The 13,629-nt window shown below is 42.8% G+C and overlaps 1 protein-coding gene and 1 long non-coding RNA gene across 4 annotated transcripts; one reads left to right on the top strand and one right to left on the bottom strand.

Annotated features, from left to right (window-relative positions):
- Nucleotides 1-390: 390 nt before the first annotated feature.
- LOC107053073 lies at nt 391-3,425 on the bottom strand. Its single transcript, XR_001466023.4, has 2 exons — nt 3,248-3,425; nt 391-2,605 (listed from the first exon to the last, which is right to left on the bottom strand). It is a non-coding gene; the product is annotated as an uncharacterized LOC107053073 (long non-coding RNA).
- A 329-nt stretch (nt 3,426-3,754) lies between these two features.
- Nucleotides 3,755-12,886, top strand: GJA1 (gap junction protein alpha 1). 3 transcript variants are annotated; one of them, NM_204586.3, is made up of 2 exons: nt 3,755-3,898; nt 9,835-12,886. In NM_204586.3, the coding sequence occupies exon 2, from the start codon at nt 9,851-9,853 to the stop codon at nt 10,994-10,996; it is 1,146 nt and encodes a 381-aa protein (NP_989917.2). In that variant the 5' UTR covers nt 3,755-3,898; nt 9,835-9,850; the 3' UTR covers nt 10,997-12,886. The 3 variants fall into 3 exon arrangements, with proteins under 3 accessions (NP_989917.2, XP_046794367.1, XP_046794366.1); XM_046938411.1 differs by lacking the exon at nt 3,755-3,898 and adding an exon at nt 4,187-4,286; XM_046938410.1 differs by lacking the exon at nt 3,755-3,898 and adding an exon at nt 4,187-4,395.
- Nucleotides 12,887-13,629: the final 743 nt, after the last annotated feature.

Genomic DNA, 13,629 nt, shown 5'->3' with positions numbered 1-13,629 from the left:
TTAAAAAACATCATTAGTCTGCACATATATGTGCTTAGGTAATCAAGAAATACCACATTATTGTTCCTTGGATATTCTGAGAAGCTTTACCTCAACAGGACAGGAAAGAGGGCCACGCATTATTCACAAGCCTGTTCTGAAAGCCAAACGTGTAAGAAAAGATATCGATGAAAATGTGCTGAGGCTTACGTGCCATCCTGGGACGTGGGTGACTGCACGGCTGCCTTGAAAGGCTCCCAAGAAAATCTGTATTGCATACGTATATTCATTTGAGTTCACCATACAGTTCAGGGACTCGTCTCCCAGATTGCACGGGATGAGGACAGTGCTGTGTATGGGAGTGCTGGGAAGCGAATTTTGCAAGCGAATTGCAAACAAGTGAAGGCGTGCTCTTTGTCTTAAGAACTCCATAAATCACAGACATCCCTAACTGGGAGTAGACCGTGAACCCCACTGGTATCAACAGGAAATTCTGTAATGGCCAAAGGACTGGAGAGTCTTCCAAATGAAATATTCACAGGGCCTTTCTGGGTGATTCAGGTTACTACAATATTTCGGAGAAAATATTTGGAGGAGAGACAAGGCAAGAAGTTTATGTATAGAATTCTGTATTTACATTCAAGTAACAAACAGAAAGAAAACAATGGACCAGGTTGTGAACTAACCAAGAATCTGTGTCAAGGGCTGCAAATACTAATTAACCAACTGGAATTTATCATCTCTTTTGCTAAGAAGTGCACAAAAAAAAAAAAGCAGCAGCAGTGTTATTTTTCGTTTGTTGAACCAAGGATTCATGTTGGTATGTGAAAGCCCCGGGCAGAGCGAATGGACAGAGCCCGGGCTCTGGAGCTGCATCTGGGTTACAATGTGTGCATGCTGCCACTGGCTGTGCCGCAGGCTGCCCAACAAACACAAACAGGTTCTGCAGTCCTAGCCCTGCCATGCTGAAATGTTGCCTCACAAGACAGTACCATTTGCTCCAAAAGGCAGAATGTCAGTGGAAGGCATGATTAGCCTCAGAGAGCTCTGGGCCCCCAAATCTTCATTTCTGTGGTGTCAAGAGCCTGTACTCTGCAATATAAGGCTTAAAATTGAAGTATGACCTTTTTTACCCTTCTCTCCATCTGTAATTAAGAACCCTGCTTCCCTGCTGAACACAGCTTCAGCTGAAGAGGGGCTGTGTGTGAAGACATTTGTTCAGTTTGAAAAGCTTCTCCCCATTTGCGGTGCAAATGAGTGTGAGACTCTTTGGTCACCTTGTCTAATTGTAGATCCCTGCAGTGTCTGAAGCTGAGTGTGCTCTGGTAATAGGCTGATGAAACGTGATCACGGAGACATACTTCCCATCTATAAAAGACCTCTTCAAGGCATTTTTGTCAGGACTCATAATTCTTCTTAAGTCTTCACTGTATCACAGTGGAGGCTTGAAATACTTTCCCTTTTCATGTGGATAATGCTGTATCAGAGCCAAGTGTTATGTTCATTACTCCTGCAAAATTATTCATCCCTGACACATGCGTTTTACTTGTGTAAAGTGGACTCGATGAGTGCTGGGCTTCTCACAAACACTGTTTGCTTATTTAAGCGGAGAAATACTTCCAGGTGCTTCTTTTAAAAACAGAATGCTTCAATAATTGCAGAACCTATGCAGGAAGGTGCAGAGAAAAATGCAAGACTAGGCACGCTAGGCCCTGTGATCTCTGGGAGGGAATGATAGCACTCCATGGTACCATGTTATAATCTAAGGCAGGGAGAGTGCTTTGTTCTGCTGGGTTTTTGTGCTTTTTGTTTTTGTTTCACCTGGAAAAAGTGCTGCTTTCCTATGGGGGAGGTTTTCAGCACCAACGCAAACAACACCAAATCTCCTTGTCTCAGCATGCTGCCATGCTGTTGGTGTTTCGTGCTTTGTGCCAGAATAACCAGAGCTTCATGGGGCAGCAGCAGCAGCGCTGTGTGTGCTCTGCTCTCTACCCATACCACAGTCGGGAAGGCAGTGAGGGGCTATGGCTTTTACGTATTTGACCATTTTTTAATTCTGAAGAAGGTCCCAGCACCTGTTAAGCACAGAGCCCCATTTCTTCCTTGCCACTTTCCTTTTCCTCAAAATGTGAAGAAAAAAAATGACCTTAAAACAACACTCAGAGAAGATGAAAAAAAGGCTTTGTTCTGCCATGTGGCTTCAACAAGTGTAGAAACTTAAAAATGCTGTCAGAAATAACAGGCAGTGTCTAAGCAAAGGGAACAAGCTTGAAAACCAGTGCCTTTATAGCTGGAGAAGGAGATAGGAAGGTGGAGAGCTGCAATGCACCATCTCTTCTTCTCACACAGGAGGCAGTGTGGTCTGCTGCAAATGCACCAACTTGGATCGTGTGTGTCTTTCGCAGCTTCAGAGCACCCTGCTGAGCTTATCTACAAAGGCCTTGTCTTGGTTCTTTCATCTAGTGAGTTCTCGGTGAAAACGAATTAGGTACAGGCTGCGAAAAATGAGCTGGGATATCTATGTTGTGTTATACAGTGTTGTTTACTCCAAAAGCAGATTGTAAGGTGGAGCTTTATTTGGGATCCTCTCATCGGGCAATTCTGGACTTCTCCCTTTTCTTACATCCTTTAAAGAGAAACAAACAAACAAACAAACAAACAAACAAAAAAAACCACTTATCTATACTACTCAGCATGAAAAAGCCCAGAAATAGTCCATGAGAAAAAGGGAATCAAAACCCCCAAACTAGTCTGGTACAACCCAAAATATAAACCTTCATTGCGAACTACCAACCACCAACCACTTCTAGAGAAGCTCTTCTGCAGTCCGCCAGAGGAGCTGACACCCCAGGACACAAAGGGTACACGACCAATTCCTGACACAATTTGGACTCCATATGTGAGGGGCTTAACACGCACAGAGAAATGAATTAATCTCTCTTCTACAGAAGAGGAGTTCTGTAGGGAGCATTAAGTCACAGGCTGATCAGGAGCAAAGCCAAATATCTTCATTCTGAATAGATTAGCCTTGGAGCACATTCACGCTCTGTAAAAATGTAATGAACGATTACCAGGAGCATTTCTTCTCAACTACTGAAGGGTTTCTGTGCCGTGCTTTATTTTCTGAAATTTCCTGGAAAGAGTTTCCTGGAATGTGAGATCGTTTCTCCGTGTCTCCCATGGGATGCACGCACGCACAAACTCGCACACACGCACCAATAACAATTAAAAAACGCGCGATGGATATATCCTGCAGGACCGAACACACCTCTCCTCGGGTGTACTTTCACGCGAGCACGTAAAGGAAGAGGACCCGAGTAAACAAAGCCGCACGAACACCAAGGATCAGGGGGCACTTGCGAGACCTTCCTGCCGAGGGGGCGGAGGGGTGGGAAAGGCGAGGTGCAGCCCAGCGCGGCACGCCGCAGCCCTCGGTGCCCCCACACATCGCCGCCCCCTCCCCGCGGTGCCGCCCGGCCGGGCAGGTCCCAGCGAGCCGCCCGCCGCAGCCCGCCCGCCCTCGCTCTGTTGCATCAGCAGCGCCGACCTCGGGGCGCTCCCCTCTGCCCCGGCTCGTTTTTGCTGCGCCTTCAGTTCTCGCCCTCCTCCCCCCACCCTCCTGCGCTCCATTCGCGGGGCCCCTCCTCCTGGGCCGCCACCCCTCCTTTTCCCCTCCTCTTTCACGGTCAGAAAACTTGTTAAAAGCTCTGCTCGTGTTCCAAGTTAGAAAAAAAAAAAAACTTTTACGAGGTATCAGCACTTTTCTTTCGCTGGTGGGGAAGGAAGGATGAAAAATACAAAGCAGGAGTAGACTTTTAAAGTTTAAATAGACAGGTCCGAGCGCTTGAGCGTGCTCTTCCGTTTTCCCTTAACCCTCCAGAGAAGTACCCCGAGCCACTCGCACTGCTCATCAGCAGCGGTAAGTTGGAAGTTTTCCTTTCTCGTCTTTTGGTGGACCTTTTTTTTTTTGTGTGTGTGTGTGTGTTTTTTTTTTTCCTAAAACTTTTTTTTTTTCCCACTCTTAAGGATGTTGCGTTCAATGGTCGAACTTGTTTAAAAATGTATATGCAATAATAAAAAGTTCTCCTGAAGTACTCGGTTCAAACTCGCAGGGATCACTCCGTGCTTTCCTTTCCTTTGTCATATTTTTACACATTTCTAAAAATACGACACTTCCCTCAACTTCCGACTTCGCTCCACGGGGAGAGGCGCTGCGGTGAGGCTGCAGCTGCGGAGCGGCGGACTTGTTGCGCCTTTTGGTGAAGTCTGTGCCCCCCCTCGCACTGACCCAGAAAAAAGGAACGTAGGTGCGCTCAGCTCCTCTCCGCAGCTCGGCGCAGCGCGCCCCGCTCCTGCCCCACGCATTCCGCTTTCCGACGGCGATCCCACCGATGCCTGCTCTCTGCTCTTCCTTAGGTGCTTTGTTAAATGCTGCTGCTACGAACGCGGTGACTTCCACGTGGGCTTCCTGGCGATTTTTCCCCTTTTCTTTGAGAGTAGATGTGATAAAATCCAGACGTGGGTTACGGGTTTTTAACCAAGTTTGTATATAGTTACTCTGTTTTAGCAACCTCGGTAAAGGGATTTTAGGGAAGGAATGTGAGATATCATGATACGTCTTACCACGCTGGCGAGGTTTCTGAGTCTTGGGTGGTTGTAAATGAAAGCTGTCTAGGAGGGACTGAAAGAATGTCCACAATCAGTGTCATAATCCCGATGTGACACATTCCTTTTATATTACCTTGAAGGCTTAAATACTTTCAAAACGTGGCGAAAAGGAATGATTGAGCAGCATCGCTTGGAGAGCTCAAAAGCTGTTCAAGTTGTGAGCGTTGGAGTGATTCCACGCTGTAGGTCTCTGCCCCGTGCCAGCGGGGAGAAAACCACAGCAGAAGGCAGGGAGAGGGACCTGCAGCTGAAGCACAGGGCACGGGACCTATCTTATCGAGTAGCACGCTCTCCTCTTAAACAAGAATATTGTGTGCTGATGTTTGTCCTCGCATTTTGCCTTGCGATAACCAGCGAGCCTCGTGTAGGGGCATATTTTGTCTGAGGAATTCTTTTAGATCTTAACGTGCGAGAGCTCCTGGCAGTGGGGATGAAAGTGAACCATGAGCACCTGGGCCTGAGTGCTGTGTGTGCGCCCGTACAGGGAGCAAGCTGTAGGACTCGGTGCAGCTTTCATCCTGCCTGCTTCACATCTGGACAGCACACTGCACTGCCGAATTTAAGCCTCTGGTCTTTGAGATGTTTACTGAAGTGCTTCCTTCAAAAACTTCAAAGGCAAACACTGGCACTGACCCATGATACCTAACAAGCATACAAATGGGAGAAGGGCAGCAGCAGGCGGAGTTCAGGAGGAGGAAAAAGAGGACGCCAGGGATTTGGTTTCTGGCTTGTCTGAGTGCTTCCACACTCAGGAGTGCAAACAGATCCAACACTGTGAAGTTATCTCAGTTTTCACGTACTGCAAGTCTACGAGATTAATTTTAGTTGTCTCAGAAATGAACTCTGGGTTAGGCCAAGGATTCCTGTGGGCACGAGGAAGGTTAGATGACATTGAGCAACATCTGTTTCATCAGATACTGCTCTCTTTCCCCAGTCTCTGATTTCCCCCCCTCGATGCTACCCGCTGAGCTTATCTTGCGTGGAGGCACCTGGCCTCTTGTTTATGCCATATGTACTTATTAGGATCCCAGATTTCAAGACCTGCAAGCACGACCTTCAGAGGGCCCAAGGGCCCCTCAAGGAATTCAGTGTTTCTTCTCCTAGTTCCCAAGCGAGTCAGAAAAGGGGTGAGTATGGACAATAGCACAGAGGGGAGACTTTCATTGTACAACTAGGGAGTGCCTAGGAAAGCACTTCTGGTTGCTTTGGGCCCTGTTGCAGCTACGCTTTACAAGTAAATTGGGTGTAGAGAGTACAACGTGGGAGAGAAAATCCTGTGGAGAAGATCCACAACTGACCACCAACATTGTGAGCAGGCAGTGAGAAAGCAAACATTTCTGACGCTTTAAATTCTAGCTACTGCAAACATTTAGCATCTTGTCTTTGGCAGATGAAATGAACCGAGGCTCATCTTCAGACCTGCAAATGAACTACACCTTTCCAGGAGAATGTCTGACATTTGCTGATTTCTGTAGGATTTCAGAAAACTAATCTTCCCTATTCCAACCCATCTAAATGCTTTCAGTTGTACATCTCAGTTCTTTTCTTGACAGTGCTGGTTGGTTTTGGGAGATACTCAGGTTGACTGATGTTCAAGGTCCAGAATCTTCGCTATTGTTGACCACTTATTTTTTATGTGCGCAAGAATTTCTGTAGGAAAAACAAAGATTTGGCCTGTTTGCAGCTTCAGCTGCCAAATCCCTTTTCAGATCCCGCTCGTACCCTTACTGTTCTTCCATCCACTAACACACGACCTTCTAACCCTGCAGTCAGACCTGGACAAGTTACCACAGCACTGAGTTTGCATTATTCTTCATGGAAAATATGAACCAGATGGCATGGTGAATGCTGTCCATAAAAAATAGTTCTCGAATTTCTTAATTGTGGCTTACAAGTCAAATTTCTTCTATATGTGATCATCCAAAACCCATGTAGATTAATGCTGTAATATCTCCTGCTGCTCTGTGTTGTTTTTTCCTATCTTTACCCACACACAGTAGAATCTGGAAGAAATCCATCTTTTAAAAAGTTTAATAGGCCTGCATTAGTCTACCCCCCCCCCCCCCCCAAAAAAAAAACCTCTTTGAAGTAATAAGCAGTAAGAACTCATGAAATGCGTGTACGCACCATCAGCCATATCCTAAAATTCCTGAACTACTGAAATTGCACCAGTCCCTCAGATCAAGCTGTGCTATTCAGTGGAACTGTTGAAAGAAGTGTGATTGTTAAAAGAAGTCTAGATGCCGAATAAATAGTTTTTGACTGTAGTCTTCCATCAATTTCAACCTATTTACTAGCTAAAAGACTTGAATACTTGTTTGATGCAAAACCTCTTCTTACACATAAACATACATTGGAATCAGTTAATAAAAATGGTCTTTCAGTGCCCGAAAAGTGAATGAGTTATATCCTATGAATGAGTTTTCCCTGAAACAAAACAAAGTACTGTGTTTCATAAAGCAAAAGAATCCACTTAAGTGAAGGAATAATATATTTGTGCCACCACAAGATTATCTGATTAACAGCACAATGTTTTGAATTGACGTGGGGTTTTTATCACTGGCAAAGGCTGGCGTGTAACTGATCTCTTTAAAAAAAGTTTCTTTTCAAAACTATGTATGAGTAATTCAAGCGTGGAATGTTTCCTCCTGGAGTTTATATTGCCAGAGGATATAAATGAAACTTAGCAATTTTGCATGCTGAAGTAAATTAAAAAATAGGTAGTAAATTCTCAAAATACTGCAGGTGTGGGATTAGGTAGGTCAAAACTGAAGTAAATCATGTTACAGTAATGGACCAGAGTGGAGTGCAATTAAAAAACAAACAACATATAGCTGCCTAGAAATAACACGTCCCCTGTTTTCTTAATCAAACTTTCAATCTGAAATAACATTTAGACAGTAAAAAAGTACACCGAGTCTGAGGAAAGTCTCTTAATGCAGTAGTTTCATATCATCTGAAAGCTGGCTAATTAAATCAAGAAGCTGTTACTTGAAAAAGGCTCCTTCTGTCCACTTCTACTTCTAGGACACGGAGAAAAGTTTGCCTGTAAAACAAACTTCATGTGCTGTATAGTTACAGACTGTTCTCTGTTTTAACAGTCTCAGCATGAGGAGGGACGCGGTCACATTGCATTCCTGCCTTTCCAGAGCCCTCTATGCTCGTGTGCTAACGCCTTTCCTACCAATCTGAACCAATAAAGACAAACTAATCTTTTCCCGGGAATGACTAAACCTGGGAATGATTTGTCCTGAAAGGATATGTTGGAGAGAAATATGCTGCGTGTCCCTCCCAGCAAGGCTTCCAGATTTAAAAGTCTGAAGAGGGCCTGATCCTTTGATGGGACTTCATTCATGTGAAGAACTAATTATGTGAGGAAGGGTCTGTACGCCCCAGTAGGTAAACTTCCTCTGCACTTCAGAGCGAGCTGACCAGGCGGGCTGCGGAAGCAGCCCTGGGATATTTTGCAGGAGTTCAAAAATAATTGGCATCTCCGAGCCGTCGGAGCAAGTACTTTAAACACTTGGCTTTCATTATTCTCTGACTCTCTGATAGCAAAAAGGACAGTGCTTTTTTTTATTTGGCATAGCATATAATGTTATGATCAAGTATGCCAAATTTATAATCTTCTGTTTACAGTGAGTCACCGCTCTGTGAAAGAATATCTCCTTGGTGCTAAAATTTCCTATTTTATGAATTATCCAGAAATGGGTGCTTTTTTTGTTGTTTGTTTGTTTGTTTTCTATAAATAACCTTCACCGGGGAATATATCCATGATGTGATGGGAAGGAAACCATTTGAACATTAGCAGAACTATTAATACAGGAAAGAGATTACTCAGCATGCATGGTACAAATGTGTCTGCCCAGCAGCATCTACTTCAAAAGGGAAGCTTTGTGCTTATTTTTTCTTGTAGGTGCCCAATTTCACATGCTTACTTATGCAGGACAAGTTAAAATGTAGGGTTTTAAGCAGAAATGGCTACCATTCTCCACTTGATAAAAGCTATGTAGCAAACTTTGTTTTTCCTAGGAATTGAGAACGTCGAGTAGAATATTTCACTTGTTTTATGTCACCTCCTGTATTTCCGGATATCCCTGAGAAGTGGTGTGTTTCCCAGAAACACGCACTTTAAACTCAAGTTGAGAGAGACAATTTAAACTTGCTGTGCTCTCCGCTTGAAGTGCAAATCGCCCTCTAGGAGTTGCCTTAGAAAGTGCTCACTTGTCTTTCCTTCCTGGGTAAATCTTTTTTCCTTTTAAAGTGAAGTGAAGGAATTTAAATCTAAAAAGATGCAAATAAGGAGCTGAAACTACAGTAAATCAAGCAAGCCACAGATAGCCAGGAAACCAGTTCTTCCGATATGGTAACATAAGCTTAGCTGCACTTGATGCATTTAGTATTTTTGGTTCCTTTTATAAAAATGTAGATGAAGAGTTCCGATATTGATCTTTGTGCTGCAAATACTTATTTATAAACTTAATTTAGAAAACAAGATTTTTCTGAAGCAAAGTACAATAAGAACTTTGCGTCATTAGGAAATATACTCAAATGTATCACACACAGTGTACTGATGTGGGCAACAGCTCAATTTAATATGGGAAGTGTAGTGCACACTTGTAATAATGAAATGTTAGGTATCTGACCCTAACATTAACTCAGTACACTTTTTATGTAGATTATACTATGTTTTGCTTTCCTGCTCTTTTAAAAAATGAATATATAAATAACCATAGATGAGACACATTGAAAAGAGAAATCTTTCATTTCTTCTTAGCATATTCAGGCAGTACTACCAAATGCTTCCACATCCTGCTTCAGCAGTGTGCCACAGCTGTTTTCTGCCTGTGGCAGATGTCAGTCATTGAACTGAAGCTGCCACCAAGGAAGCTGGTTTTAGCCAACCACAGTGGCAACCAGGGGTTTTTATGAATTTGTTGAAAATATGACTGAAATTGGGAACAACTTTCTTTCACTGTGTTCGGAGACATGATAAAATATTTATCTTTACAGTTTCCCATACTTCCCACTCCACCTGCAGACCAAGTGAAGCGCATGAATTAAAACAAAGCTGACGCAACTGTACTGTTAGCATTGATTTGTGTGTGATTCAGCTCATCAAAAGTATTAAACATCTATCTTAACCATCAGTTTTGTTTTGTTTTTTTTCTTTGTTTCCTTCTTTAGCCAATATCCAGTGAAGATGGGTGATTGGAGTGCCCTGGGAAAACTTCTTGACAAGGTTCAAGCTTATTCTACTGCAGGAGGAAAAGTGTGGCTGTCTGTCCTCTTTATTTTCCGAATCCTGCTATTGGGGACAGCAGTCGAGTCTGCTTGGGGAGATGAACAGTCTGCTTTTCGGTGCAATACTCAACAGCCTGGTTGTGAGAACGTCTGCTATGACAAGTCCTTCCCCATCTCCCACGTGCGTTTCTGGGTTCTGCAGATCATATTTGTGTCTGTACCAACCCTCTTGTACCTGGCGCACGTGTTCTACGTGATGAGGAAAGAAGAGAAGCTGAACAAAAGAGAGGAAGAGCTCAAGGTGGTCCAGAATGATGGTGTGAATGTGGATATGCACCTCAAACAAATAGAAATTAAGAAATTCAAGTATGGAATTGAAGAGCACGGCAAGGTAAAGATGCGTGGAGGACTGCTTCGTACTTACATCATCAGCATCCTGTTTAAGTCTGTCTTCGAGGTGGCTTTCCTGCTGATACAGTGGTACATTTATGGGTTTAGCCTGAGTGCCATCTACACCTGTGAGCGAGACCCATGCCCTCACAGGGTGGACTGTTTCCTGTCCCGTCCAACTGAGAAAACCATTTTCATCGTCTTCATGCTGGTAGTGTCTTTGGTGTCTCTTGCCTTGAACATCATTGAGCTTTTCTACGTGTTCTTCAAGGGTGTCAAGGATCGTGTGAAAGGAAAAACCGACCCCTACTCCCACAGTGGCACGATGAGCCCTTCCAAGGACTGTGGTTCCCCCAAATATGCGTATTACAATGGCTGTTCCTCACCGACCGCCCCCTTGTCTCCCATGTCTCCCCCGGGGTACAAGCTTGTTACCGGAGACAGGAACAATTCCTCCTGTCGTAACTACAATAAGCAAGCCAGCGAGCAAAACTGGGCCAACTACAGTGCGGAGCAGAATAGGATGGGGCAGGCTGGCAGCACCATCTCCAACTCTCATGCCCAGCCCTTCGACTTCGCCGATGAGCACCAGAACACGAAAAAACTGGCGTCGGGACACGAGCTGCAACCCCTCACCATTGTGGACCAGAGGCCTCCCAGCAGAGCCAGCAGCCGAGCCAGCAGCAGGCCTCGACCTGATGACCTGGAGATCTAAGCTTCTCACTGCAGTACTTACTCAACTATGAAACAACGTGCATTGGAAGATGCAGTCAGTGCTGATCTTGTTCCAGTGGAGGTGGTACTTAACAGTCTCAAGCAGGAGATTTTAACAATCGTAAAAACAAACAGGCAAACAAACTTTTAAAATACTTGCTGTTTTTTGGGGAGGATATGGGGCTGGTGTGGGGTGGTACAATACACATTGGTATTTAATGTAGCTGGTTTAAAGAATTTAAATACTAAAAAAAAAAAAAAAAGAAAAAGATAAGTAGTTGTTACTAAGGTATGGGGTTGGTTTTTCTAGAAAGGCTGTAAATATCTGAGTGTATGTGTATGTGCGTACTATTGTGTTTGTTTCTAAAGAATCTTCTAAAACCCAATAATAACTGAACTCAAATTTGTCAGGGTGAAGTGCTGTCTGAAGATGAAAATGTTTTTCCTATTCAACAAGCAAAAAATCCAGGATTGTCTCTGATCATTTCCCTGTCAAGAACATTCCATTCTTAATAAGTGCACTTTGAAGGTAAACTTTCCTGCGTAGTCCTCCAGGTTGTTGAAAGGCTTCTGTGAGGACAGTCTACAACTCAAATTTCAGAAAAAGCCCACCAAGAAATACTTTGGTCACCTGCTTTTCCAGCTCTTAATGCAGGTAGATTTAGTGATGTGCATAGGTGGAAGTAGGATGGCTCCACGCTCCTAGAATCAGCAACCACACTCTTGCCCACAGCAATATTCATGTCCTGCTGTTCACATGCAGTCTCATTAGCATCATATAAAACCCAGTTGGCTGTCACTTGCAGATTTAAGCATTAAGACAGGCAAGCAACTGACTCTAATTAATTTTATCACACCTTTATGTATTTTAAGGGTGTACATGTGTGTATGGACATGGAGGTAAAGATGTACACAAAACACACTCAGAAGCATACACTGAGAAGCATACGCACACAGATTACTTGCAGTTGACACTTCCTCATGGATATTGTAAAGGTGTGGGCCACTATGGTGTTTACATTCTCTGATTCCTTCAATGCAAGTGAAGCACATGTCATATTTTTTTAATTCTATGTAATATTTTCCATGTATCCTAAATGGATGCTTTTTAAAAAATAAACAATAAAAAAGGGCCTAATCCTGGATGCCTTGCTCTGGAAAATCTCTCTTTTAAGTCAGTGGGAGTTTTGCCTGAACAAAGTCTACAGGATCAAGCTCAAGATGTAGCGACCCATCTTCTTGCTGGTATGAATGATTTTCTTTATAGAAGTTAGGGATGGAAAAGACCCATTCGGTCATCTAGCCAATCTCCCTGATAGGTAATAATGATGCTTGAACGATAGAAGTTGTAGTACTGTAAGCAAGCTTTAGTCTTTTATGTGAAAAACTTAGAAGAAATGCTTTGTGCTGGATTAATAATAAAATATGCCTATGTGACTTTTGCAGTAACTGGTATTTTTCTTATACTAAGCATTCGCATTTACTGAACTGTAATGTCCACTCCAGGTTTGACAGTTAGGCTTTTCTAGATGGCTCTAGCAACTTTAGTGTTTACACTTAGGTTTTGTTTGAAGTGCAAGTGAAGTTGAAAGGATTTAAAAAAAAAATACAATTCTAGATAATTTATTTGAAATAAATCCTAAAGAAATCTACCAGTTTCTTCAAATGTATTGCCTCTTAGCTGAACACAGATTGACCAAGGAAATACATAGCTTGGTTTCATTTTGCAGCAACACAGATAAATGGTTTCATTTACTACAATATATTAATTTGTTTGACATTCCATGTTAAACTACTGTTGTGTTCAACTTCATTGCATGTTTGCAACCATAGTCCATTGGATCATGTTGTCTGGAGAACATTAGTCAATAAAGTTTTAATTTAGTATAAATACATGCTATGATTGTCTTTTTCTATTTTATATGTCCATGTATTTTTTGTTTCAGTATTGCAATTTAAGCTCTTTCCTTCCCTCTTCATTTTTCCTTAGTCACGGTGCATTTCAGAAGCAGTCTTGGTAAAACCCATCTGGATTTACTTTGAATTGAAATTTCTGAGGGACAAATTCAGAGACCCTCACAACCCTAGAACAAAATCATGCTCAGAATGAACTACAGAAGTGTAAATCTTGCCATGAGCCTCAGAATATATATAATTATTTGCAAACTATTAGAAAATAATGTAATAGTAAGATATTAACACAACATTTTAAAGGTTTTTTTATATGCAGACAACATTCTGCACTATGAAATCATTGCTTCAAGTTTGTATTCCCCTTCCCCCATGTCATCAGATTGCTTCACAGTTTCAGTTTCTGAAATGAAATCCTCACGCTCTCAATGAGAGTAAAGTGAGGCTGGGATTTCATACTGTGTTTGCTGTTTCACCTTTTAGATCCCTGTCCCAATGAAGACATGCAGTGCTTGGCTTTCCCACTTTGGACTCTGAAAGGAAAATGGTTCAACTCCTTTTTTACTTGAAAAATCATAATGATCATGAAGTTCTCTTACAGCTTTCTACTTTCAAATTTGTTTGGCAAATTTCTTCCCCTTCCTACTAGGAAAGAGAGGAAAGAGAGGAAATTAGCAGGACAGGACTACTGGATTTACATCTATGAGAGATGGTACTAACACA

The sequence above is a fragment of the Gallus gallus genome, chromosome 3 (assembly GCF_016699485.2).
Source record: "Gallus gallus isolate bGalGal1 chromosome 3, bGalGal1.mat.broiler.GRCg7b, whole genome shotgun sequence".
NCBI lineage: Eukaryota > Metazoa > Chordata > Aves > Galliformes > Phasianidae > Gallus > Gallus gallus.
The sequence above is the reverse complement of the archived record's forward strand: the minus strand, read 5'-3'. Positions and strand labels throughout refer to the sequence as shown.